Source organism: Macaca thibetana, chromosome 3 (assembly GCF_024542745.1).
Source record: "Macaca thibetana thibetana isolate TM-01 chromosome 3, ASM2454274v1, whole genome shotgun sequence".
In the NCBI taxonomy this organism is placed as follows: domain Eukaryota; kingdom Metazoa; phylum Chordata; class Mammalia; order Primates; family Cercopithecidae; genus Macaca; species Macaca thibetana.
Genome location: NC_065580.1, coordinates 24,938,163 through 24,964,883, shown reverse-complemented (window position 1 = coordinate 24,964,883; position 26,721 = coordinate 24,938,163). Strand labels below are relative to the sequence as shown.

Here is a 26,721-nt window from a genome sequence, read left to right as displayed (position 1 = left end):
TATTCACCTGAGGATTTTTGGGGACAGAATGGAGAATGAATTGATTGCCTTGGGTGCCTCATTCAGGGATATGACAGCAGCTAGTACACACTACATTTGTGATAAGGCTGAGATGAGGGACAACAGAGGGTACATCTTCTTGAAGACGTATCTTGTAAAAGAAAAAATCCTTTATTCATATATGATGGAAAGCTTGGAACATAGCACCACTCTCTTTAGAACCTGTGTGTGAAAATGAGCAATTAGTGGACATTTAGATGATGCTTAAATGAGCAAGTTTTTCTGATTATAGTCTAACAGAGAAATCAGAAAGTGACCAAAATAACACGTTTTGTTGACAAACTAAAAGCATACACATTAGCAGCGTATCTCTGTAGAACATTCACTTCATGCTTGACTATCATATATTTTGAGTTTGCAAAGAGATAGCCGGACAGTCCAGAAGCTATCTGGCTCAGACATCCATTTATCTCAGGCTGTGTAGAGTGCTTCACAGGAAGGTCCACGCAGCAGCATCACCTGGAACTTCATAGAAATGCAGATTCTTGGGCTCCATTGCAGACCTAAGAAATCAGAATTTGCATTTTAATAAGACCCCCCACCCAAAGCAATTTGAGCGCACATTAAAGCTTAAGAAACACTGGGGTTGGTCTAGGCCGGGAGTGGTGGCTCACACCTGTAATCCCAGCACTTGGGGAGGCCAAAGTGGGCGAATCATGAGATCAAGAGATAGAGACCATCCTGGCCAACATGGTGAAACCTTGTCTCTATTAAAAATACAAAAATTAGCTGGGCGTGCTGGCACGTGCCTGTAGTCCCCAGCTACTTGGGATGCTGAGGCGAGAGAATCGCTTGAACCTGGGAGGTAGAGGTTGCAGTGAGCTGAGATTGTACCACTGTACTCCAGCCTGGCGACAGAGCAAGGCTCCATCTCAAAACAAAAACAAACAAACAAAAACACTGGTTGGTCTAGAAGTCAGCAGCCCCTAAATTCTTGCTAGCCAGAAGAATTCAGCAATTAGGGTACCTGGAATGCTGATGGTGACATGACAGTCTGGAGTTTGTTATGGAGATCTCTTGTTCCCCCAGAAAACATTCCATGTTTTGACATGGAATTGCCAAAGAAAACAACTCCGCAGTATTTTGGACTCAAAACACAGTTGAAAACATTTCTATCATGAGAGTCTTAATTTCTATATACATTTAGCTTTCCGTGTAAAAACTAAAGTATCATGACTTTGTAAATGTCAGATATCATGAAAAAAGGAATCAGGGTTTTTTTTTTCCTTGACATTAGATGTAGCAATTGAGTCTTATCACTAAAGTATAAAAAGCTGTAATTATTACATCAAAACCAATAGAAGTTCAGAACATGGGTATATAATTAGAGTGTAACGTGGCACCATTTCTTGCCTGTGTTTTAAAAAATGCAAAAACAAACTATCATTCATCAACTGTTAATGAAATAAACTTCTTAGATCTTTTGAAAAGATAGTAGGCTAGTTTTGAAACAGCATGAAATATACTTCTTTCTCTCCGGTTCTGTGTAAGCATATCATATTGTGCATGATACAGGTGGTGAAGTTTCACAAGCTTTTCTGGACAGCAGAAAGCAAAAATGTATCTAGATGATAAATTAAGGTCTTGAGAAGAAAAATCACTAGATTAGACTGTTTTTGAAAATATTAAAAGTTTGATTAAAAAGAGAATTTTGAAACAACTTTTATGTCAGTACAGTTGAAAACTTGGATGAAATACAAAAATTCCTAGGAAAATATTACACATCTAGCTTGGAAATAGAAACCCTGGGTAGTCCTATAACTATAAAAGTAATTTATTATAAATTAAAATAAGCTAAATTAAAAAATTAAAAATCTTCTACCAAAAAAGCCTAGACCCAAAATTTTCAAAACAGACCTTCCAATAGTGAACAAATTCTTTCAAACACTAAAAATAGAAGGCATATTCACAATTCATTTTAATGAGGTTACTTTGATATCTAAGCCAGCCAAGGAGCAATAAGAGAAAGGAAAATGACAGGCTTGTCTCACCCATGATATATCTGTAAAAGTCCTAAACAAAATATTAGCAACAGAATCTGACAGTGTATTAAAAAGACTATGTATTACCACCAAATTGGGTTTTTCTCAGGAGTGTATGGAGAGTTTAATATTAGAAAATCTATCAACATAATTAACTATGTTAATAGATTAAGGGAAATAAACCTTATGATCCAGAGATATAGAGACTCAACAGACAATTTAATAAAATCCAGCTCTCATTCACAATAAAAACTCTTAGTGAACTAGTAATAGGGAATTTCCACAAATTCATAGAGGATGTCTACAAAAATCTTTGAAATACACTTTATCCTAACTGGGGACATGTTCTAAGCTTTCTCCTTTAAAATGGGAACAAGTTAGGATGTCTGCCATTGCCACTTCAACCCATCATTATTTTGGAGGTCTTAGCCAACACCATAAAACAAGAGAAAGAAATTAAAGGTGTAAAGGTTAGTAAGGAGAACATAAAAGTCATTCTTTGCAAATGACATGTTTATCTATAGAGAATATTAAAAATGTGCAATAAGCTACTAGAAATAATAGAGTTTTGAGGGTTCAACAACATGACTAGATATGACTTCAATAAACAGAAATCAGTTGCATTTCTGTATGCCAGAAACAAGCAATTAGAAAACAACTTTTAAAAGAAACCCATTTATAAAAACAACAAAAACAAATCTTATTAAAGATGAATAAGACTTGTGGGGGTAGGGGGACTAACAAAACTCTATTTAAGGGTGTTGAAGGCCTAACTAAAGAGAAATATATCGCATGTCCCTGGATAAGAAGATGGGCAAAATAAAAGATGAGAAAAAGAATTTTATGGAAAACAAATCAGAGAAGGCAAATAAACATAAGAAGGGATATCAACCTCATTTGTATTCAGATAAATGCAACTAAAGACCATATGATATGTGCTCTTAATGGATATTAATGGATATTGTATTATATCCATTCAATTGACAAAACTTAAGAAATCAAAACATACCAAGTGTTGGAGAACTTGTAGATCCAGAAGATCTTTTTACCTTGTTTGTGGGTATGAAATTAGTTCAACCACCGTAGGAAACAATTTTATATTGTCTTATAAAGTTGAGCATCCAAGTTCACTATGACCTAGTACTTTTACTCCTACACGTGGAAAGTTTAGCATATGTGTACCTGGAGCATTGTATAAGAATGTTCATAGCAGTATTGCTTGTACTAGTAAAAAATTGAAACAGCCCAAACACACATTCATAAGAGAAAGCATGAGTTATGGTATAGTCACACAACAGCATATCATACAGTATGAGAAAATGAATGAAATATATCTACCTGCATGTAAATAAAAGGCTTAAAACTAAGGGAGGAAGGTAAGAGGAAAGAGACAACTGAGCATAGTTACTGTCTCTGGGAAGGAGACACAGGGATTTGACAGGAGAGGTATGCAGAGGTAGGTTCAAGTTGTTAATTTTCTACTGATCGGGCTGAGGGGCACTAGTTTCAAGCATGCTCATATTTTAAAAATAAAATCAGTCAAGCATAGGTCAATGGTGAATCAAGTATTAAACTTAACTCAGCTCTATGTAAAAATTTAAAAACCCGAAAATTCTAAATTAATTTCTTTGAAAATAATTCTTTAAAATAAAAACAAATCAGTTGAGCTAGTAATACCGACAGTGTAATTGTAGTAGATTATATCAATATTTCAGAATGAATCGGTAACTATAAGATACCAATTTTTTATCTTACACTATTTTGTCTTTCCGTATGTGGATAATTGATGATTAATTGATAATCATCCTAAATTGCAATACAATAAGCTTTGCCAAGGTTAAGTAAGTATATTTGTTCTTAAGAAAGGGTACAGTTTATTCTTTACCTATAAACATTGGCTAGTTGTTTATTAGAATTTATCATGATAGAATAATGGAATTTAAAAATTCATAGAAATTTAATTCCAGACAGAAATTTAGAGATCAGCTAGTGCTAATCACTATTTTATTTTATGGAAGAGGAGCCTGGGACTCCAGAAGGGTCAACAACTTGCTAAATGGTTGAACTGAGACTTCTGAATTCCATTGTTTTTCCCATGTTGCAATTCATTGAGTAATTACAACTTTTGTCACAGAGGCATTTAAACTATGCATGTTTCATTTCTTGGAGAGATTCTCTCCCACAGTGAAGAGCATTTTTCACTGGTAAGGTGATATAGATCTTTCAGGATTGGTTTTGATTAAAGCCATCATTGCAGCTCTCTCCACTAAGAAGACTGTGATGAATTTCCTACTATTTCTCAGTAACTGTTTTCTATACACCCGAACCATATTTTATGATTGTAGACAAATGAATAAGAGCAAATACTGAACTAGTGAATAATTCATGTCAAGCATTGTGAACTACTGACAGCATCGTCAAAATGTAAAAATATATTGTTGGGTTTTTCCCCAGTTGTAAAGTTATGCTTAAGTGCCACAGGATTCTTTCATTCAGTTTCCCCAAGGATCTGCAATTTCACTTTAAAAGATTTATTCACAGAATCATAAAAGTTTAGAGCTGGAATGTGGTATGATGATTTTGAGTTCTTCTGAGTTTCTTTCTCCCGATAGCGGTCTTTTAAAATTAAAATATACCTAAGAGGATTAACCCAGTAAGCTAACTCATTGTAATGTGTAGTGATTTATCAGATTATGTTTCTTTTTATCAGGAAGTCCCAAGACCTATGAAAGAACACGAATAACGTTAGGAGGAAGGGCAAGTAACATTTTCTGAAGTTTCTTAAGAGAACGAGAGTTTGGGGAGATAAAGATATTGAAGACCAACTATGAACTCAAAGCTCTCTATGGCCCAGGCCTGCATATTGACTGTTGGCAGTGCCCCCAGGCACACATGAGGTGACTGTGGGAGCAAGTAGAGGAAAAAGCTGCTGTGTCACTATAGAAAGTTCTCTATACTCAGAAGCCTGATTAATTTAGAGTGCTGAAGTTCCCTGATATTTAAAGGAGAGTGAAAAGCTGAGAAATAGGAGGAAATAATTTTTCTGGAATGAGCATATTTCTCAACAGAGATGTTCAGGCAACTCCTGCTCCTTTGCCCCAGTGCTGTTAGTGACTGCAATGGTACCTGCAGAAACCATGGCTGTGATTGCAGTGAGCGTCTGAATTCCTCCTCCTCTCTGTCCTTGCAGTGCTAATTTCAGAACACATGACTAGCTGTGGGAGTCCAAGCCAGAGAGTAAGTTGGATGTACCAAGGGAACTGTGGTTAGCCTCTAATGTCTTAGAAAATTACTGTAGACATAATAAACAAGCTTTCCTTTTTGATTTCTGATATCTCTTGATAATTTCAGGATTCCTGTTTTCTAGTTTTCTGATCCTTGCCTGCTTCCCATGAGAAGACTTCCTGAGGCAGATACCCACAAGCACTGGTTTTATTCTGCCGTGATTCAGAGTATCTTCACTTTGGTTGGGGTAGAGCTACCAGGACACTCTAGTGCTCCTCAAATAGGACTTAAACGTGATTCCTGTCTTTGCTAAACTGAGACAGATGGCCATTCGAAGTTTTCCTTGCATAGTTTTTGTTGCCAAAGATTGCCCGCTCCAAGGGTATTTTATTTCATCCATACCTGAGTGAGATAGTTTGATCTCCTATTTCTCATGTTTCATATTCATATTTTGTTACAATCTGTATCTACAAAGATCTGGTCTTTGTTCTAGTTTCAGAACAATTATTTAAGCAGCCCAAAGAAAATAGAACCAGAAAGGATAGTATTTGCGAGCACACACATCTGTTTGAAGGGCTATTCTGGCAGGAAGCTTTATGGAAACAGATTTGAAAACGCATATTGACCACAAACAGAGCTGTACTTCAATCCAAGGATTGAAACTGAAACCATTGAGGAAAACCCAAGAATTTCTGGTACATTTTACATTTTTGTCTAGTTTCCTTATTTACCTCTTTCTCTGGCCTAAGTATTTTCAGGCTTAATCCTAACCTCGAATTTTTCATTTCTGTGCTATTGGCCAAGAGATAGAGGACGTGCTTCCTTGGCCTCATGTAATGTAATTTGGTAATGATATCAATGCCTTTTAATTGTGAGATGATTTATGGTTTGCTGCTCATTCACACCCATTTTCTAATTTTTTTCCCATGGCCTAACTTTTGGCCTTAATGGCCACCTGATACTATCCCCACTTTAAATGAAAAATCTACTAAGTAGTAGAGTTGGGATAATTACAAATAATTATGGAGGCATAATGTTTTTATAATATTTATGACTTCTTCCTTCTTTTTTAAAAAAATTCTTTGTTTCTCTGATTAATGGAAGGAGATAGCTGGAGATTAGAAGATGACCAGGAGAGGCTTTGAGGAAGAAATGGTTTGTCTAGAATATATACTAAGAAATGGAATGGCTGTGACATATTTACAGTTATGATAGACATTGCAAAATTGCCTCTAAAGTGGCTATATCATAATGAACTCTCTCAGTAGTATAAAAGTATCTGTTACTCAAAACCTTTTACTTTAAAATGTTTGCCAAGCTGATGGGTAAGGAATGGCAGCTTATCTTAATTTGCATTCTCGTGACTACAGGTGAGACAGAATGTCTTTTCATATGTTTATTAGCCACTTGGATTCACTCTTTTGGAAATTGCCTGGGCATATTCGTTGTCCATTTTTTATTGGGTTGTTTCTTTTCTATTGATTTATTGTCATTTTTAATGTATTCTAGGTAGAATCTTTTGTCTGCTAATATATGTTGTGAACATGTTCTCGTAGCCTATCATTTTCACTTATTTATGTATTTAAAAAGTAATAGAAGATAAATAGTAAGAGAATGAGTGTTATATGTCAAAAAGAAATACTTAAGATATTGATTTAATGTGAATGTTAAAAAAAAAAAGAAAAAAGTGGGATTTGGAGTTGTCTTGACGAATGGATGTGGTTTAGAAAGAAGTAGGAAAAAGTTCTTGGTACATTCCAGAACTCTTGAGAAATTGACCTGGCAGGAATAGGGTATTCTCATTGGATGATAATGTAGATGGAACTGGATAAACAGGTTTTGCTTATAGTAAAGGGCCTTAGATGGAAGAGTGAGGAATTTGGAATTCGATGAGAATTTTTAAATTGAAGCATGATATTCAATCAATATTTTAAAAAATTAATCAGCCTACAGTGTATAGAGTGACTTTAGGGCAGAAAGTAATGGATATTCGTGTAACTGTTGATATTAACGGTGTGTTAAGTTGGCAGACGAGTGAATAAAAAGGAAAGAAATCATTAAAGAGATATTTTAAGGCAAAAACATGGCAGGTCTTGGTGATTGGATGCCTTGCAGATTATGAGTGGCTGAGAAATGGAGATGTCATGAGTTACTTGAGAGGAAAAACTGAGCTTTGATGGGGAAATGACATTAAATCCTGGAAAATGGTCAAAGAGTTTGAGAACAGAGAGAGCTGAACAGAATTAATGACTTTGAGATTGTAGTGTTAGGTGACTACAAGATGGAACACAGAAGATAAGCTAAAATTTTCACAATAAATGGAACTTAACAGATGAAGAAAGTAAGGCAGAGTTTAAGCCTCATTGATTTTACAAGGAGAATGGAGGTCAATGTAGACAGAAAGAAAGGGCTGTTCCTTTCTATAACAGGGTATTGGTCTTTGGACCACCCATTTGCTACAGATGACATCTCCCAGGCTCTTAGCCCAGTTATGAGGATAATGCTTGGTGCATGTTGCCCCTGCAGGGCGATCTGGTAGTCAGAAGTTCTGCCTGTGGGAACACACATGAGTTTCTCATGGGGACTTAATTGATCAAGGGAAAACACAGTGCCAACGAGGCAGCTATGAGCCACGGTGATTTTTCTTTCCATACCGATTAAATGAGTCAAATACAACCCAGCACACTCAAAAGCTATGCCTTTTTAATTTTGAGATGGAGTCTCGCTCTGTCGCCCAGGCTGGAGTGCAATGGCACGATCTCGGCTCACTGCAAACTTCGCCTCCCAGGTTCACACCATTCTCCTGCCTCATCCTCCCGAGTAGCTGGGACTACAGGCATCTACCACCACGCCCAGCTAAATTTTGTATTTTTAGTAGAGATGGGGTTTCACCATGTTAGCCAGGATGGTCTTGATCTGCTGACCTCGTGATTTGCCCACCTTGGCCTCCCAAAGTGCTGGGATTACAGGCATGAGCCACCACACCCGGCTGCTATGCCTTTTTAAAATAAAAATTGTATAAAATATGACATGTTCTGTATGGAAAAATGTACTTCAGGATTAATAATCATCCTATATTGGGCATATAATCATTCTTTATTTAAGCTGCGGGCTGCTTTGTCTACTGATGATTTAACACTGATTCTTTTTTTCTTCCAAATGCTTTTAATAACATTTTCCTTAAACGTAGTCATGGTATATAGGCAATGAGATAGAAGAAATCAGTGGACTAGAGAAGTGCAACAATCTAACTCACCTTAGTTTGGCCAACAACAAGATCATGACAATTAATGGCTTAAACAAGTTACCAATCAAAATACTTAGTCTGGTGAGTCTAACAAAATGTCCTTCTTTATAGAAGTAGTAGTTCATATTTTTAGTAACTGCATGAATTATGACTACTTAGGATTCAAATATATAAAGAGCAAATTCCTTCATGAAATGTTATTGTCTTCAGTTTTGTTTACTCCTTTCTTTACCATTTGCATGTGTGTGTGCGTGTGTGGTTGTGAGAGAGAGAAAGAGAGACAGAAAGCAGTATTTCATGCTAAAGTAAAATGATTTGCTAATTTGTTATCCAAATTCAATATTTTAAATGATTGACTTTTTTATACTAGGGAAGAAAGGTATACTTTTAGCATGTATTTACAAATATTTTTTATAGTATCTTATTGGTGAAAATAACATTTAAGGATACTTAAGCATAGTATTTATTGCTGTTAACACTTTAACTGCTTTCAAATGAACCACAAGATGTTTTCTGGGCACTGAATTTTGACAGTCCTTTTATTTTAACATGTGTTAGTTAGTCTTCCACTCTAGAAAATAAAAAAGAGTGCTAAGAATAAATGAACAATTCCAATCAGAAAGTTTAAATGGGGTTATTTTTTCCCACAGAGGGCATTCTTTTGAAGCTGTGTGACCTGCTGTGTGACTATGACTCAATTTTCAGAAATTCAGCAGGATTCTAATAGTCCCAAAGATATGCACAATATTTTTGAAATAACAGTGTAGCTCCCTAACTTGGGGGTCTACAGTATTGTCTGTAAAATATCCAGGATTCTTTCTTCTCCTTCCTCCTACCTCTTACCCCCTTGGGTGGCTTTGTTGTTCTTCATTACATCTATCATGGGGTGGGCAGGTGGGATTTCAAGCCATGAGGCTTGTAGCTTGTAAATTTCTTACGAGAACTATCCCACAGAGGGTTGTTGAAACTGTTGCTTGAAATGACATCTTGGGCCATGCACTACAATTCATGCCTGTAATCTCAAAACTTTGGGAGGCTGAGGTGGGAGGATCACTTGAGTCCGGGAGTTTGAGACCAGCCTGGATAACATAGCCAGACCCTGTCTCTACAAAAAATAAAAAATTCGCTGGGCATGGTGGCGCAAGTCTGTAGTTCCAGCTACTTAGGAGGCTGAGGTGGGAGAAGCACTTGAGCCCAGGAGGTCAAGGCTGCAGTGAGTCATGATCATGTCGCTGTACTGCAGCCTGGGCAACAGAGTGAGACCCTGCCTCAGAAAACAAAACAAAACAAAAAAAAGAAATGACATCTTGGATTATCTGCTGATTTTTGACATATGCAATACACTATTTCTGTCTTATTTAACCATAGATCACTGAAGATTGGCTATGTGTTAATTTTTTTTTTCCCTTAGCTTAGAGCTCGAAGTGCTTTCTTAAAACTCTTCCAGGCTGGGCGTGGTGGCTTATGCCTGTAATCCTAGCACTTTGGGAGGCCAAGGCAGGTGGATCACGAGGTTAGGAGTTCAAGACCAGCCTGGCCAAGATGGTGAAACTCCATCTCTACTAAAAATACAAAAATTAGCTAGGCGCGGTGGCGGGTGCCTATCATCCCAGCTACTCGGTAGGCTGAGGCAGGAGAATTGCTTAAACTCAGGAGGCAGAGGTTGCAATGAGTCGAGATTGTGCCACTGTACTCCAGTCTGGGTGACAGAGAGAGCCTCTGTCTCAAAAACAAAACAAAACAAAACAAACAACAACAACAAAAACCACAAACCAAACCTCTTCCATTCCTGCAGTGAGTTAGGTCAGGATAAAGTACTGGCATCCCAGTACTGAGGATGAACCTGAGGGTTTAATAATTTTCCTGATCTTTCATGTTTTCTGCCCATGAAGGCATGTAAGCCAAACATAAATGAAAACGAATTTGATAAATTAGATTGAAAATGTTCAAGTTAGAAAAGAAAGTCACATTTTAAAATTATGACAGTCTGAAGGATTTTTTAGCAGCATGTATGCTTCATTTTGTGGTCTGTTGGAATCTTGTTCTTTTCTTTACGTATCTTCTCTGTATTGATGTTCCCATTCATTTAAAGTGGAGCATGGTAAATAGAAAAAGATATAGGGGTGTGCTTAAGGAAATGAGAATGAACTCATTATTAAGAATAACAATATGTAGCATTTTCATCCTAAGAGTGTGTTTCAATTACAAAAGAAATAATCCATGTTGACAGTTCTGTCTCAGGTAGCTTTTAGAAAAAGGATAGAATACTTCTATTTTCTTAGATTTGGTGGATTGTTCCCTATCTCTGCCCTCATCACCCAAGATCAACTAGAATACATGGAATATACTATCATTCATTTTTCTTAATTTTTTGAGAATAGAAAGGTTTTCTTTTCCAAAGTTTAATAAAATCTGTAAAATTTGTTTCAATAGTTTTTAATGCTTTTATTTTTAATTCATGGAATCAGGAAACCAGCAGCTTTAGTTACTATTGAAAATAATTTACAATTTAGAGAAAGAAGAACAACTCACCATACAAATCAACTGTTAATTCTCGAATATGAACTTTTGTGATTAATATAAGTGGAAAATGTGGTTCACTAATGGGCTATTCTGTCACCCAGCTTCTTAGCAAGTAATAACAATGCATTCCAAATTCATTTTGTCACAGTAAACACTGCTTGTTTTTTTCTTCCAAAATTAGTTGGTTAAGAATGTTTCTAATTTCATTTATTCAAGAAAATGGCTTTATTCTAAAAGTCTTTTCCCAAATAATCATTATGAAACAAGCAGAAAGAAGTTTTTGTGCAGAAGCTGGATGTCCACTTTTAGGAGAGATGCATTGGTTTTTCAGCATTGGATAAAGAGTTTAACTAGAAAACTTTCAATTCAGAAATTCTGTGATTCTAAATTTTTTTCAGTTCTGGTTTCTTTTATGACTATAGGCTATCTAATTAAACTTTTCTATGCTCACTCTTCTCATGTCATCTACCACTTTGAAAGCCATTAGAGATACTGTGGGAAGAATTAGTCTATCTACCACACCTAAAGGACTTCAAAGTTCTCTGGGAAGAAGTGTATTAAGAATTACAGTCTATCTACCACATCTAAAGCATTTCAGAGTTCTTTAGGAAGAAATATATTGTATATAAATTTGATATGTGGGGATATTTTGAATAGGCTATTGGGGTCTTACTGCAGTATGTTAAATTAATATGGATATGATGTTAAGTTTGGTGTAGTTTTTTTCTTTCCCTTTTCTATTATACTTTATATAACTTTTGAACTCTGGACAGAAGGAAATTTGACTGTACTTTGGCAAATGGATTATGGGTATTTTTTTCTATTTATTATGATATTTTTCAAATAAAAATAAAAAGAATACTATGATAAACCCTTGTGTGCTATCACTTAGCTTTGTAGATTATCAACATTCTATTGACATGGTTTTAAAGCCATAGAATTAAACTAATGAACACAAATCTTGCCCATTATTGAAATGAAATTTTTAAAAAAAAATAGGATGAAAATGAGCTCTTGCTATCAAATGTACCAGGGAAAATACAGAGGGAAGAGAATTATTGTTATTGTCATTTGTTGTTATGGGTATATGGAGACTGGGGAAGAAGACAACATTTCAGTCTTAAATCTTTGTTTTATTCTCATTGGTGAGGAAGATGCTTTTGTGTGAATTATTGAAAAACTTGGTTTGGTTATCTACTGTTGCATTACAAGCTACCACAGTTTTAGTGACTTGGAAAAATAACCATTGTATTAACTAACAATTCTGCAATCTGAGCCAGGCTCAGCTGGGAGGTTCTTCCACTGGGCTTGCTGCATTACCTGGCATATTGGTTGGGGGCTTGGCTCAGTTGAGAGGCTGGGATGGCTAGGTTTTTCTATTTAGTGTCAGGATGTCTCCCCATGTGACATTTCCTTTTCCATATAACCTCTCCACAAGTTCTCTCCAACAGAGTAACTGCAGTTCTTATGTGGTAGCTCAGTACTTCTGACACACAAAAGCAGAAGCTGCCAGGCCTTCTTAAGTCTTAGGCTTGGAACTGGCATACTTCTACCATATTCTTTGGTGAAGCTAAGTCATAGGTCCAGCCTAGTTTAAGAGGAGGGGACCGCGGCCAGGTGCAGCGGCTCACACCTGTAATCCCAGCACTTTGGGAGGCCAAGGTGGGTGGATCACTTGAGGTCAGGAGTTTAAGACAAGCCTGGCCAACATGGTGAAACCCCATCTCTACCAAAAATACAAAAATAAGCCAGGCATGGTGGTGCGCACCTGTAGTCCCAGCTAGTCGGGAGGCTGAGGCAGGAGAATCACTTGAACCCTGGAGGCAGAGGTTGCAGTGAGCCGAGATCGTGCCACTGTACTCCAGCCTGGGCTACAAAGCCAGGCTCTTTCTCAAAAAAAAAAAAAAAAAGAATGGAGGGAACTGCACAAGGGCAGGAATAACTGGGGGCATGACTCATTGGAGAACACTAAGATAACAGACTACTAGCACCCTCACCACATGAGTGATTATATTTAGGGTGTTGCTGAAAACAAAATGTATGTGGGGATTATAATAGTCAAGTGAGTCAAGTGGCTTCTTATGATGATGATGAAATAATTACATTACATTTATATTTCTAATGATATATCTGGAGTTATGCTGTCATTACATTTTAGGTGTGCAGTGTTAAAAGCTTAAATTACCTGCCTTTTTCTTTCTTACTGATTTGAATACTCATCTTGCTTTAACCTTAATGAAAATATTATATTCTGAGTTTTCCAGCTGAAACACTGGAACTTCTTTCTGGGATATGTGTATGTGTTTAGAGTGGTGAATGATGGAAATGGGATGGAGGGAAGGACAAGAATGCCTTACTGATTTTTTTTAGAGAGATTTGGGTCAGTATCCAAAATGAAAACTTGCCATTACAACTTTTCCTTGAGAGGTCTTTGAGACATTAAATGTATTTTGTCTATTTTAGAGCAATAACCAGATTGAGACAATCACAGGTTTGGAGGATCTAAAAGCCCTACAGAATCTGGATCTGTCCCACAATCAGATAAGCAGCCTCCAAGGCTTAGAGAATCATGACCTCCTGGAAGTGATCGACCTGGAGGATAATAAGGTAGTGTTTTACTTCACATGTCTTGGTTTCAGTGTCGACATAAGAGGACATATTAGAGAAGCACAAACACTTCATTTTTGGTTTCTCAAGGGTGGACACATTAAATGCCAGCTTAGAAATATTGTTCCAGCAAAATTCCTAGAGTAGTTGCAGAAGGATTGTTTTTAAAAAGTATTTAAAATCTTAATTATTGAAAATGTGATGATTCCTAATTATATTATTTTTAAGATTTAAACTGCAATCACGTGTGGATGATTTTCTGAAGTATACGTGTTCATACAAAATTTTGTGTAGAAATGTGGCAGTAGGAATGTCTGAAATATCAGAGTAAGGAGGTTGGAGATATAAGAATAGCCATAGGCTGGTGTTGCTCCATGTCTGCCATTTAAAGAAAAGTCTAGGGCCTTGGTAAGGGAAGTGTTGGGAAGATGTTGGTCAAAGGATACAACATTTCGGTTACATAAGGAGTTTGTCCCAGGGATCTATTGTATAACATGGCAATTATAGTTAATAAAAATATATTGTATTTTTCCATGCTGAGAGAGTAGATTTTAAACATTTTTACCACAAAAATGATTACTTTGCGAGGTAACACATATGTTAAAAAGCTAGATTTGGTGAAACCCCGTCTCTACTAAAAAATACAAAAAACTAGCCGGGCGCGGTGGCGGGCGCCTGTAGTCCCAGCTACTCGGGAGGCTGAGGCAGGAGAATGGCGTGAACCCGGGAGGCGGAGCTTGCAGTGAGCTGAGATCCGGCCACTGCACTCCAGCCTGGGCGGCAGAGCGAGACTCCGTCTCAAAAAAAAAAAAAAAAAAAAAAAAAAGCTAGATTTAGCCATCCCACAATGTAACATGATGATGCGATGAATTTCAAGTCATCATATTATACACAGTAAGTACCTATAATTTTATCTGTCAATTTAAAAAAATTAAAACGTTTAAAAATGCAAATACCTTAGGAAAGGCTTAAACCCTTAAAAACAAAGAGAGGAGGCACAGGAAGCGAGTTCTTATCTACCAGTCTACGTGATGGGTTGGGGACTGGGTTTATTCAAATTTTAATGTCTGGCTTAATAATGCACACTTTACTTCAAAAATCACAGAAACGGGCTTTCACTCTTATATTTTATTTTTAATAAAGCATTTGTGCTCCTAATCATGGTATATTAAGTTGGTAACTTTACCTGACTTCTTATGCTGTAAGGTCTACAAAGTTATTTTACTTATATTGAATACTTCATCATATTTTTGGGAGAACACTTTCATAAGGAGGTTGAATGTTTATTTCTTCTTGAAAATGAAAAGTTGGGCTGAGCCTGAAAGGGACAGTTGGTGTGAGCTGGCCTCTAGTGGGGATCTTGCTGTGTTCTGCTGTGGTGGTGCTTGTCAGTTTTGCGCGATGAGCCTTGTTTTCCAACAAACTTCCCTCATCTGTTTGGTTGCTAAGAATCAAGAAAAGTCATTTATTAGTCCTGGGAACAGATGAGTTTTGAATCACAGACAAAACTGTTCCTCCTCATTCTCCTTGACTTGTGTGTGTGTGTGTGTGTGTGTGTGTGTGTGTGTGTGTGTGTGTATCTTTTTTTTTTTTTTTTTTTGAGACGGAGTCTCTCCCTGTCGCCCAGGCTGGAGTGCAGTGGCATAATCTTGGCTCACTGCAAGCTCCACCTCTCGGGTTCACGCCATTCTCCCGCCTCAGCCTCCCGAGCAGCTTGGGACTACAGGCGCCTGCCACCACGCCCAGCTAATTTTTTTGTATTTTTAGTAGAGACGGGGTTTCACTGCGCTAGCCAGGATGGTCTCTATCTCCTGACCTCGTGATCCACCTGCCTCGGCCTCCCAAAGTGCTGGGATTACAGGCATGAGTCCTTGACTTGTATGTTTAGTTGTTTTGGCAACTTCTCCAGTTAATTCTAATGGACAATCTTTGTTCACTGTACCACGTGTCTTAGGAAGTCCGCACAATCTCCGTCTCGTGTGGTTTTAGTGTCCTTTTCATGCATTTGCCATTGAAGGCTGATTTTTAGAAAATTTCTTACTTAAAATGGTTCTCACATATATACAGGGGCTGTTGAAAAGGTGGAAAGCACTCATTAAATCTCAACTCAATGCATCTAAGGATTTAGGAAAAGGAGTAACAGTAATGATAATAGTAACAATTCCGATCATAAAATAATCTAGAGATATTTGTTGAGGATCTTTATGCACCAGGCACTTTCCTAAGCACTTTATCTCATTTAATCCTCATTATAACCCATTATTCATTTTACAAATGAAGAAACAGGGGCAGAAAGAGGTTAAGTAACTTGCCCAAAGTCATATATCCAGCAAATAGCAGAGCCAGTCTGCAAACAGAGAATGGTTTGCCTCCGGTTTCAATGTTCTTAACCTCTGCAGGGTGATATAGTACATAAAATGCTAATGGGCCTCCCTTCTGAAAGGGCCTGTTGTAATGCCCCAATACAGTGCTTTCTCAGCGAAACGTCACGTGAGCCACAGATGTGAGCCACAGATGTAATCTAAAATTCTCCAGTAGCCACAGTAAAAAGGTGCAAAGAAACAGGTGAAATTATTTTTAATAATGCATTTTACTTAACCCAGTAGATCCAAAATGTTTTCATTTCAACATGTAATCTACATACAGACTTATTGATGAGATATTTAACTTTCTATTGTTTCATACTAAATTTCTGACATCCGTTGTGTATTTTACACTTAAAGTATGTCTCAGTTCATCCTGGCCATATTTTAAGTGCTGGGCAGCTGCATGTGGCTAGTAATTATCATATGGGACAGTGCAGACCTAGAAACACCTCACAAATAGTATGTCGTTCTCCTCCATTTCAAGAGACTTTTCAAATTGTATTTGACAAACTTTAAAGAAAAAAGAGGAGTATCATCATGTGAAGAAAGGAGTTTATAATTTTCAAATGTTAAAGAGGATCCGTTAAAAAAAAAATGGCCACGTGTCCCAAAGGGGGATCCTTTGGCACCCATGAGGTCTGTAACAATCACCTTATTCCCCAGCTCCCCCCTGGGCAGGTTAAGGAGCAACCAGAAGTACTTTGAAATATTCTTTGAGGCTTCAGGAGAGTTCCTCAGAGAACTCTCCAGGACTACTGAGAATACTGTGTATCAGGGGTGGAAAATTTATCATTAGGCAGAAACATAACCTAGCTTCTGCTTCTCATATGATTAATCTGACATTAAGAATATTGTTTTATGGTAGCACTGTATCAGTATTATGTACTTGGTTTTAGCAGTTGAGACATTGTAGCACCCACATGTGATCATTTGAACATCTTTTTAAGGCCACTTGAGAATGTTTACCATCAGCTGGGGATTTGGGGACCTTAGTTACCCTCTACTCTGTAGTCTTGTTAGATTTTACATCATTTCCAGCATTTAAAACATATCCCAAGCTGTTAGCTCTATTATAACCTCAGTCCTTTCTTCTAGAAGCAAGATATCAGTTTGGGAGTGACTTAGAAAAACGCTGTCTTACTTCTCTAAGTCTCAGTGTCATTATTTCACACTGTCGGTTCCCAATTACTTTTCTGAATTTTTGTGAGGATTTCGCAAGGTAATACTCATAAAGCAATGGAAGCATGGAGACAACTTGAATCCTAAGTAATAAAAGTGCTCCTCCCAGAGCTTCCTGTCTCTTCATTCTTTGCAGTGCTCTGGCTTTCCTTCTAAATCATTCTCCTTGAATGCTGACGGGGACAATGGCAGCTAAAGGCCATTATTCCACTCTATTTTTGTGATGCTTTGTATAGGCAGAACATTCTTTGACGAGGACCCCTTGCTTCTTGTTGTTCAAAGACAGATGCCATTTAATGTCCCTGGCAAGCAATGTGCATTACCCCCCTCTTCATTGAACCTTGGCTCACACTTCTCTTCACATATGTGAGCAGAAGGAACTTTGGGGGCATTAAACCCAATCAGACTTCTAAGTGAACTTTATTTCTCTCTGGATTTAGGTTTGTTAGGTTAGGCCTATAATGAGAAGGGTTGGACTAGGTGAGTCCTTGGGGCCTGCAGGGGCTGAAAACATTGATGCAGAGGCATACCATTGATGCTGGTGTGATCAGATCTCCTGCTAAAGTCAATCTCCATTCCACCTGGCCAACATACTCCTGCCCTGGGATGCAAATAGGAGGGAGGCCCCCTTGGAGGTCTTTGGCCTCCTTACACCCAAAGGTGATGCCCAAGGCAGGAAATCCTGATCTGCTCAGCAACTGCTCTCTGGATAGTCTTGGCTCTCTGCAGAGAGTGCTAATGGGTGCACACTTTGAGTCCAGGTTTTGATGCTGCTTCATTACTTTTAGAAACAATTTTTGAACTCTCAGATCAAGGTGAATGTGACTTTCTCCTTTGCCCCGACCCCTTTCTTAATGCTTATATCCCAGTGATGGACTTGGCCTGCTTCCTGGTGCCCTGGCTCCATGATGATGGGGTCAGCAGGGATAGTTGCCCTTTGCCTGCTTTAGCACTGGCTCACTGAGTAGAGTGCCGGCCATTGACCAGGAGACCACATGTTCCTCGCCATCTGACTTGGTTAGGCCGGCTATGTAGGACTGGCTGTCAGTGGCCAGTTTATGTGACTGGGGATGGAGACCAGCACTCTCAGGGGCAGCTGGCGGGGTGAGTGCTTCCTTGCAGAGGGACTGGGAATGTTAAGTCAGCCATTTTCTTCTGATCCTCATGCAGATCCAGCGTATTTCCACCTCTGGAGCTTCATAACATCTGGTGTCTCTGCTGGAAGCTTTTCCCCTCATCTTCAAAAAAATTCACTTCATTTCATTTAAGCCTCTGGCAAACTCTCACAAAAAATGGCCTCTGACCCCCCTCTGGCCTCTCCAGCACCCCCTCCCTGTTTTCTTTATCCCTTTACACTTTTTAATTTATCATTAGTACTTACTATTACCTGAGATTGTGTTATATTGCATATTCTAGTTTCACATCTGTTAGAGTTCACTGGCTTTCCAACTAGAATGTTAGCTTCAAGAGCTCAGGGACTTTATCTTGTTCACTTTGAGCAATGCCTGGCTCAGAGATGGCATTGAAGAATATTTGTTGTCTTGGCTCCAGGCATGGTGACTCACATCTGTAATCCTGGAGCTTTGGGAGGTCAAGGTAGGCTGATCACTTGAGTCCAGGAGTTTGAGACGAGCCTGGGCAACACAGCAAGACTCCCATCTCTTCCCCCACCGCAAAAAAATAAAATAATAAATAACTGGGCATGGTGACATGTACCTGTAGTCCCAGCTACTTGTGAGGTTAGGCAGGAGGATGGCCTGAGTCTAGGAGTTTGAGGCTGCAGTAAGCTATTATGACACCACTGCACCTCAGCCTAGGCAACATCACGAGACCCTATCTCTTAAAAAAAAAACAAAGAATATTTGTTGACTGAATGCAGGACCCTCAGGAACTCTCAGGAATACCCAGATTTGCGTCCCTTCTATCAAGTGCTTGGGTGATGTTTGAGATGCATGGGATGAGATTCTGGAATGATTGTGTATAAGAAGTGAGGCTCGAGTGTTTTCCTACAGGGCAGAGAAGGGAGATGGTGACTGGAGATCAGAGGAGTGGTTTGAGCTGAGTGGATGAGGGCCTTCAATCAGGTAGCAGTAGTGAGGAAGGGGAAGGAAGGCTGGGGTCTAGAGGTGTTTCTGAGGAAGAATAACTAGGGCAGATTGGAGGTGGTGGATGAGGAAGAAAATGTTTCTGAGGACGACTCCTGGGTTTGCAACTTAGGTGACTCAGGTGACTGGGTGACAGTGCTGCCATCCAGCCTCCTTACTGTCATCCAGAACCCCTGGTGCATGGTTCTTTATCTTGTCCTAAACCTTAGAGGCAGAGTGTCTCATTCCAACAGCAGGGTGGGGGCATGCTGTGCCAGCTGTCTGACAGAAGGCAAGCCCTGTCCGTGGAGCCACTTCTCTTGGAAGCTAATCCTTACTAAGTATAGCAGGTGGAATTGTGTGCCCCTCTCCTCCAAAAAGCCTACCCCAGGAAACTGTGAATGTCCCCTCATGTGGAAAAGGGATCTTTGAAGATGTAATCAAGTTTGGGATCTAAAGAGAAGAACATCCTGGATGTAGGGTGGCCCTAAACCCAATGTCCTGATAAGAGGCTGAAGGGAAGAAGACACACACACACAGAGAAGGCCATGAGATGACCCAGGCGAAGATGGGGCAGAGATTAGAGTTATGTTGCTGCAAGCCAAGCAAGGTCTGGAGTTACTGGAAGCTGGAGAAGGCAGGGAAGGGTTCTCTAGAACCTTCTGAGAGAGCGCGGGACTGCTGACACCTTGATTTCAGACTGCTGGTCTCCAGAACTGTGGAAGGAAGAAATTTCTGTTGTTTTAGGCCTCCAGGTTTGTGGTAGTTTGTTATGTAAACCCTAGAAAACTTATATATCAAGTAAAATTCTATGTCTGGGGACTAGAGTATGAGGTCTGAAAGTTATTCTTCGCTACGGTCTTTTGTAATTTCTGCTTTTTATGTTTTATTGAAGAAATTTTTCTATACCCCAGGTTTTAAATATTCTCATATATTTTCTTGTAATTTCAAGTTTTGTTTTTTCATATTTAGTCTTTAATCCAATTGGGATTTACTTTTGTGGGTAGTGTGAGGTGGGCATCTAATTCCAAGGTAGGAAATAAATTGTCCCAACATTTCAGAATTCTGATTAATACTGTAAAATATTCTATTGAATGGATATGTCAGGATTTATTGAGTCATTTACTTATTGAAATTTATGTTTAAAATTTGTTGTAGCATATATTCTTATATATAAACCTTTAAGTATATTTTAAATGATTTACTTAGGATAGATTCTTGGAAATACTATTACTGGATATAGGCATTTTTAAGACTCTTACTATATTTCATACAGTTCATACTAATTAATATCCTACCAGTTAGAATACTATATTGTAAGTGTATCTTACTACACCTTTGTGAGCAAATATCTTTTAAAAATTATGTCACTCTGGTAGAGAAAAACAGTATTTTGCATTATTTTATATAAAAATTTTTGATTACCCATGAGGTTAAACATTTTTTTGACCTGTTTGTTAGACACTTAGTTTTCTTTTTAGAAATTGTCTATTCATGCCGTTGACTATCATTTATATTATTATCATTCTACTTTTCATTGTACTCATTGTACTTTTGCTACACATTTGAAAGTAATTTCTGAAGTCCATCAATATTTTTCTTTGTGTCTTCCTTTATTATTTTAAAAATGTTTATGATGTCTTTCTCTGTTCTGAAATCTGTTAGGTGTTCACCTAAACTTTTTCCCCCTGGTTTCTTTTATTACCTTTCAACTCTTAATCCATAATTTATTTTATGGTATAATTGAAACAAACATTTTAATTTATAGGAGGAATAAGATCTAGTATTCAATAGCACAATGGGGTGACTATAGTTAATCATATTTTACTGTATATTTCAAAATAACTAAAAGAATAGAATTGTCACATTTCTAACACAAAGAAATAATAAATGCTTGAGGTGATAGATACCCCAGTTACCCTGATTTGATCATTACACATTGTATGCTTGTATCAAAATATCACATTTACCCCATAAATATGTACAACTCTTATGTATCCACAATGACTAAAAATGTAAAAAATCAATTTACTTTTTTCAATATCTAATAGTAATATAATAACAGCTATCATTTATTGAGGACTCATTATATCCCCAGCCTTACGCTAACCAATTCACATTAATTAAATCATTTAACAAATAGTTTTATTGAATAAGACTAATTTTCTCACTGATACAGAGATAAATATTTTCTGAAGTATTTATTCTGTTCCATTGCTCTGTCTGTTGATTCTTATTCCAGTAATGCACTTACCAACGTCATCAACTAGTTGATAGATCCCCACAGTTTGAAAAATATTTGTGGTTCATCTTTTAAATGTACACCATTCTTATTTCTCTTAAGATTCTACTAAGATACAGAAAACTTAAATAAAACTAGTTGTCTTTAGTTTAGTGGAGAATTCAGGCCTGCTGCAACCCAAATTCTAACCCTGGCCAAATTCAGGAAGTCAAGCAATCTTGTTTTTTCTTTTTCCCCCTTCTTAAAATTGTGAAACAAAACCAATACTGAAAAGATCTGTTTCTGGAGTATTTATTCTGTTCCATTGATCCGTCTGTTGATTCTTATTCCAGTAATGCACTTACCAACATCATCAGCTACTTGATAGGTTCCCTGCAGTTTGAAAAATATTTTTCTGCACAGATTTATGTTTAAATGTGGCAGTGAAAAAAATTTTAATGGTTGTACCCAATTGTTTTCTAAGAAGACAAATATATATGTGTGTGTGTATATATAACATATATTTATATATGCTTATATATTTTTATATATTCACATATATAAATATATATTCACATATAGAAATTATATATGTATATATAATTTTTTTTTAAAACAAAAGACTTTGGTAGTTCCCTTGAGATCTGGATGGTGATGCTTAGTGACTATGGCCTTGAGGGAAATGGTAAAAGAAGAAAAGAAGAGGAAGTCAACATGCTTTGGGGGTGGAGTTGTGGACTATCGTCAATAGGGGCAAAGGAGGTGAGAGAATGGGCTGGACTGGACTCTGGGGATCAACTGTGTTAAGATGACATTCTTGGCAGCAGATGACTGAACTTCCCGTAGGAACATAACTTTTCTGGCAGTATTTCACTGGAAGCTGTTTGGGGTGCTGTTGTCTCTACTCCTGCTGTAAAAGTCTGTTATGTACACAGTCCTGGCTTTGTGGGCTTTGCAGAGAAAAGATGTGAGGGTGGAGTCCTTGGGGTAGGTTGTGCAGGAGAGGGAGGGTGCATGCAGGGCAAGCAGTATCTGTGGCACTTTGCTAATTCAGTAGACATGGGGAGGTGAAGCCAGGCCACCCCATACCTTCTCCCCTCTCACCTCATCCTACCCATGGAAGGCCAGGAAGGGAAAATGGGTCCCTTTCATTTGACTCTCAAAAAACCAACTGATCCCAGCTGACATCTTGCGGCAGTATAATTTTGTATATTCCATGACCACTGTGTTCATGGTGTTTGAAACATATCAAGATCTTTCCATGTCAATCACTGTAAATATCACTATCCTCTAAAATGAGCGTGTAGTGTTGCTACTATAGGACTGTACTATTACCCATTTAATTACATGATCATGGTGTTCTTAGGAATTTACACTTTTTTTACTTTTATTGATAATGTTAGACTGAATGTTCTTGTATCTAATTTTTTTTTACAAAAAATTAGAATATAGAATATTCCACATATAGAAATTACATATTATATATATATATTTTTAAAGAAAAGACTTTAGTGGTTCCCTTTAGATCTGGATGGTGATGCTTAGAGACTATGGCCTTGAGGGAAATCTAATGTTTACAAAAAAATTAGATACAAATGATCTCTTTAGTATAAGCCTCTTGAAGTGGGAAAGCTGGTTCATAGCTTATGAAACACATGAAATACATCAGGTTGCCCTATAGAAAGAATGCACCAGTTTCCACTCTCACCAGCAATGTATGCAAATGCACATGGCCACAACTTGTTGGTGAGACGTGATAAATGAAGGAACACATCTCTTAACATTAGTGTTAGGTCCAAAAACAAGAGCAGGCCAGTGTGGTGGCTCATGGCTGTAGTCCTAGCACTTGGGAATGGGAAGTTGAGGTGGGTGGGTTGCTTAAGCCCAGGAGTTCAAGAACAGCCTGAGCAACATGGCAAAACCCTGTCTCCAAAAAACTACAAAAATTAGCTGAGCTTGACAGTGCACACTTCTAGTCCCAGCTACTTGGGGGTGGGGGGCTGAGGTAGGAAGATTCCTTGAGCTAGGGAGGTCGAGGCTGCAGTGAGCCGTGATCATACCACTGCACTCCAGCATGGGTGACAGAGCGAGACCCAATCTCAAAAAAAAAAAAAAGAACAAGAGCAGGTGGAATGCTAGAAGAAAATTAATCCATTGTTTACAAGTTTACTTTTCCACTTCCCTGAATAATACAATAGAAAACAATTGATCCCTTTTTAAAAAAAAAAAAAAAAAAAAGATAATCCAAATGGCAGGCTGATGGACAGTTTAGTCATCTTATGGAAAAAGATGTGTATAATAGTATAATGTTGCTCTAACAAGATTAACGTGTGCAGGTTGTAGATTGCAACTCTGGTGTTCGCCTTTCATATTATATCTTTGAAAATGGCATCCTTTGAACATGGTGCATATGTTTGTCCTCTGACTTGGCTTTGGGTCTAGTTTGCATTTTAATTGTGTATTGTGGTTGGATAACTCAGGAGTTATTTGTGACCCTTCTGTTGGAGTGCTTTCCAATGCATGCAGAAATGATTTGGAGAAAAATAGAAATGAAAAAGTGATGATTAACTTTTTGCAAAAGTTTAATATCTACACTTGATATAAAATTGTAATTATGCTAATTACAAAAATTTTAATAAACCTATTTGCTTTTAATTTAGTGGAGAATTCAGGCCTGCCACAACCCAACTGCTATTCCTGGTCAAATTAAGGAACTGTCAAGCAATCATTTTTTTTTTCTTTCTGTTCTGCTACTTTTTAAAATTGTGAAATAAAACCTATACAGAAAAGTATATAAAACATAAGTGTACAAGTTAGCTAAAGAGTTCAAGGTGAACAGTACACACCCATCAAGAAATACGTCATACGATTTTTAGTTTTTTACCTTTCCTTGAATTAATTCTCTGGTGGAAAAAGTGATAAAGCCATATATGTGCATGCAGTAAGAAGACTTTGGCCGGGCGCAGTAGCTCATGCCTGTAATCCTAGCACTTTGCGAGGCCAAGGCAGGCGGATCACAAGGTCAGGAGATTGAGACCATCTTGACCAGCATATTGAAACCCCGTCTCTACTAAAAATGCAAAAATTATCTGGCGTGGTGCTGTGTGCCTGTAATCCCAGCTACTCAGAAGGCTGAAGCAGGAGAATCGCTTGAACTAGGGAGTCGGAGGTTGCAGTGAGCCAAAATCACACCACTGTACTCCAGCCTGGCAACAGAGTGAGACTCCATCTCAAAAAAAAAAAAAAAAAAAAAAAAAAAAAAAATCACAAATGACCAGGGTGGCAGAAGCAGAATTGGGAAAGGAAGTTGGGGGGCTGGTGGGCTAGGAACGGGGGTGGGGTGGGTAACCAGGTCATCCTTGGATGCATTTTTGTACTGTTTTTCTGACTGTGAATGCTATTTTATTTCTGCCTTAAAGTGAACGTGGGTAAGAGGAGGAAACTTACTGTTCCCTACCTAGAGAAGAAAAAAGAAAATGTGGTTGTGTGCATGCATGTTTATAGAAGGGGTATGCACTCATTCCCTTGTTCTGTGTAGTTCTGTGGAATTCTCATTAAAAAGCTGGACAGAGCAATTTTTAAAATAAGTTGAATTGAAAGGACCCAAACTGGCTCCTATTGTGTTATGTTTTCTGTTGTGTTTGTGCATTTAGTCTGTTGATACTTTTTTTTCTTTGAACAGATTGCTGAGCTGAGAGAAATAGAATACATCAAAAATTTACCCATCCTTCGAGTTCTCAATCTTCTGAAAAATCCAATTCAGGTGAGACATTACTTATATCAGGGGAGGGAGAGAGAGAAGAAAGTGGGAGGGTGGAGGGGAACTATCTAGGAATTCTTTAAGAAGTACTTTTGGTAAAAGAATATCAGGAATGTGACTAGAATTTGTCTATCTTCCTTCTCTCTAAGGAAGGATTTAGTAGTACCTACAGTGACCGTTTTTTTTTTAAGACTTAAGATCTTCTTTCATGACTAACAAGCTGTCACATGACTGTCAGTGAAGGAAAGCCTGAAACTGAATATCATTTAGTTGCTCTGCTGGTCATTTGTGACTCATCCCTGGTGGTACTAAAGGTTACAGGAAAGAGGTAATAAGATTACAGAACAATGTTCTCTCACATTAGACAATGCAAGACATAGGTGGAGACAGAATGTGATTCCTATTTTATAACAAGGGAAAGAAAATCTAAGATTAGATACCTAATTTACCTGGATATAGCCATGAAATTGATGTATATGTAAAATAATTATAGAGCAAAATAATACATTTCCCAGGAGTTCTTCACACCTCTGGGTTTGAAGGATCGGGGACTGTGTTTCGAGTCCCTCTCTTTCTCTCCATTGATTGATGCTTTCTCCCGGCCTCCTTCCCTCCTTCCTTGTCTGCTCGTCCTTCATTCCATTCTTCTACCTGTATCCTTCACTTAGTTTCCACAGGCTCTTGACTTTGCATGTAGCTCTTAGTAACCTTCTTTTTGTGTGTATCTTGATGAAAATGTCTAGATAGGTGAAAAAAAATATAAGAAAGATTTATAAATTAAAAACTGCCCTTGGGACAGGAACAGTGAGAGGCAATTTAAAAACATTTCTGGAAAAGTAAGAGGCAGGGTTTAAAGTGGCCAGCACACCTCAGTTTCAGATCCCTGAAGGGTGTTTGTGCATACGCATGAATGAACATCACAAGCCCTTTGACACATGTTAATTGATTTATACACAAAACCTTCCCCCCAACATTTACACCTAAGCTTTGTACATTCACCTCATATATGGTCTCATCTATTGGGAGGGCACAAAAGTAATTGTGGTTTTTGCATTATTTTAATGGCAAAGACCACAATTACTTTTGCACCAACCTAATATATAACGGATTATCTGCTAATATCTAATGTCTTTTTTCCCCTCAAAGAGGCATAGCTTTTTACTACGAAAACTCTAATTATATTTCCAAAAGGCAGATAATCCTGATGGTAGGGAGTAATAAGGAGTTTATCTGATAAATGAATATCATTTTATTATTACAAAAATTCATAATAAACAATACAAATTAATATGAAATATTGCATATAAATAATAACAAAATAATATAAAATATTAAAGTTTCATTATTGGCAGAATTGAGACTTGTTGGAGTTAGAAGACAGGGTTGAAGTCACTGGCCACGGGATCTTAGATGAGATGCTTCATCTTTCTGAGGCTTGGTAGCCTTTAGAAATGAGGATAATCTGGA

At 37.8% G+C, this 26,721-nt stretch overlaps 1 protein-coding gene across 4 annotated transcripts in view; it reads left to right on the top strand.

The window, feature by feature from the left end:
* LRGUK (leucine rich repeats and guanylate kinase domain containing) overlaps positions 1-26,721 on the top strand; it is a 131,039-nt gene that overhangs the window by 22,399 nt on the left and 81,919 nt on the right. For all 4 annotated transcript variants that reach the window (XM_050782438.1, XM_050782441.1, XM_050782440.1 and 1 more), the window contains exons 6-8: positions 8,471-8,595; positions 13,501-13,644; positions 25,177-25,257. In XM_050782438.1, coding sequence (XP_050638395.1) covers positions 8,471-8,595; positions 13,501-13,644; positions 25,177-25,257 — 350 coding nt within the window. The remainder of the gene's footprint in view (positions 1-8,470; positions 8,596-13,500; positions 13,645-25,176; positions 25,258-26,721) is intronic.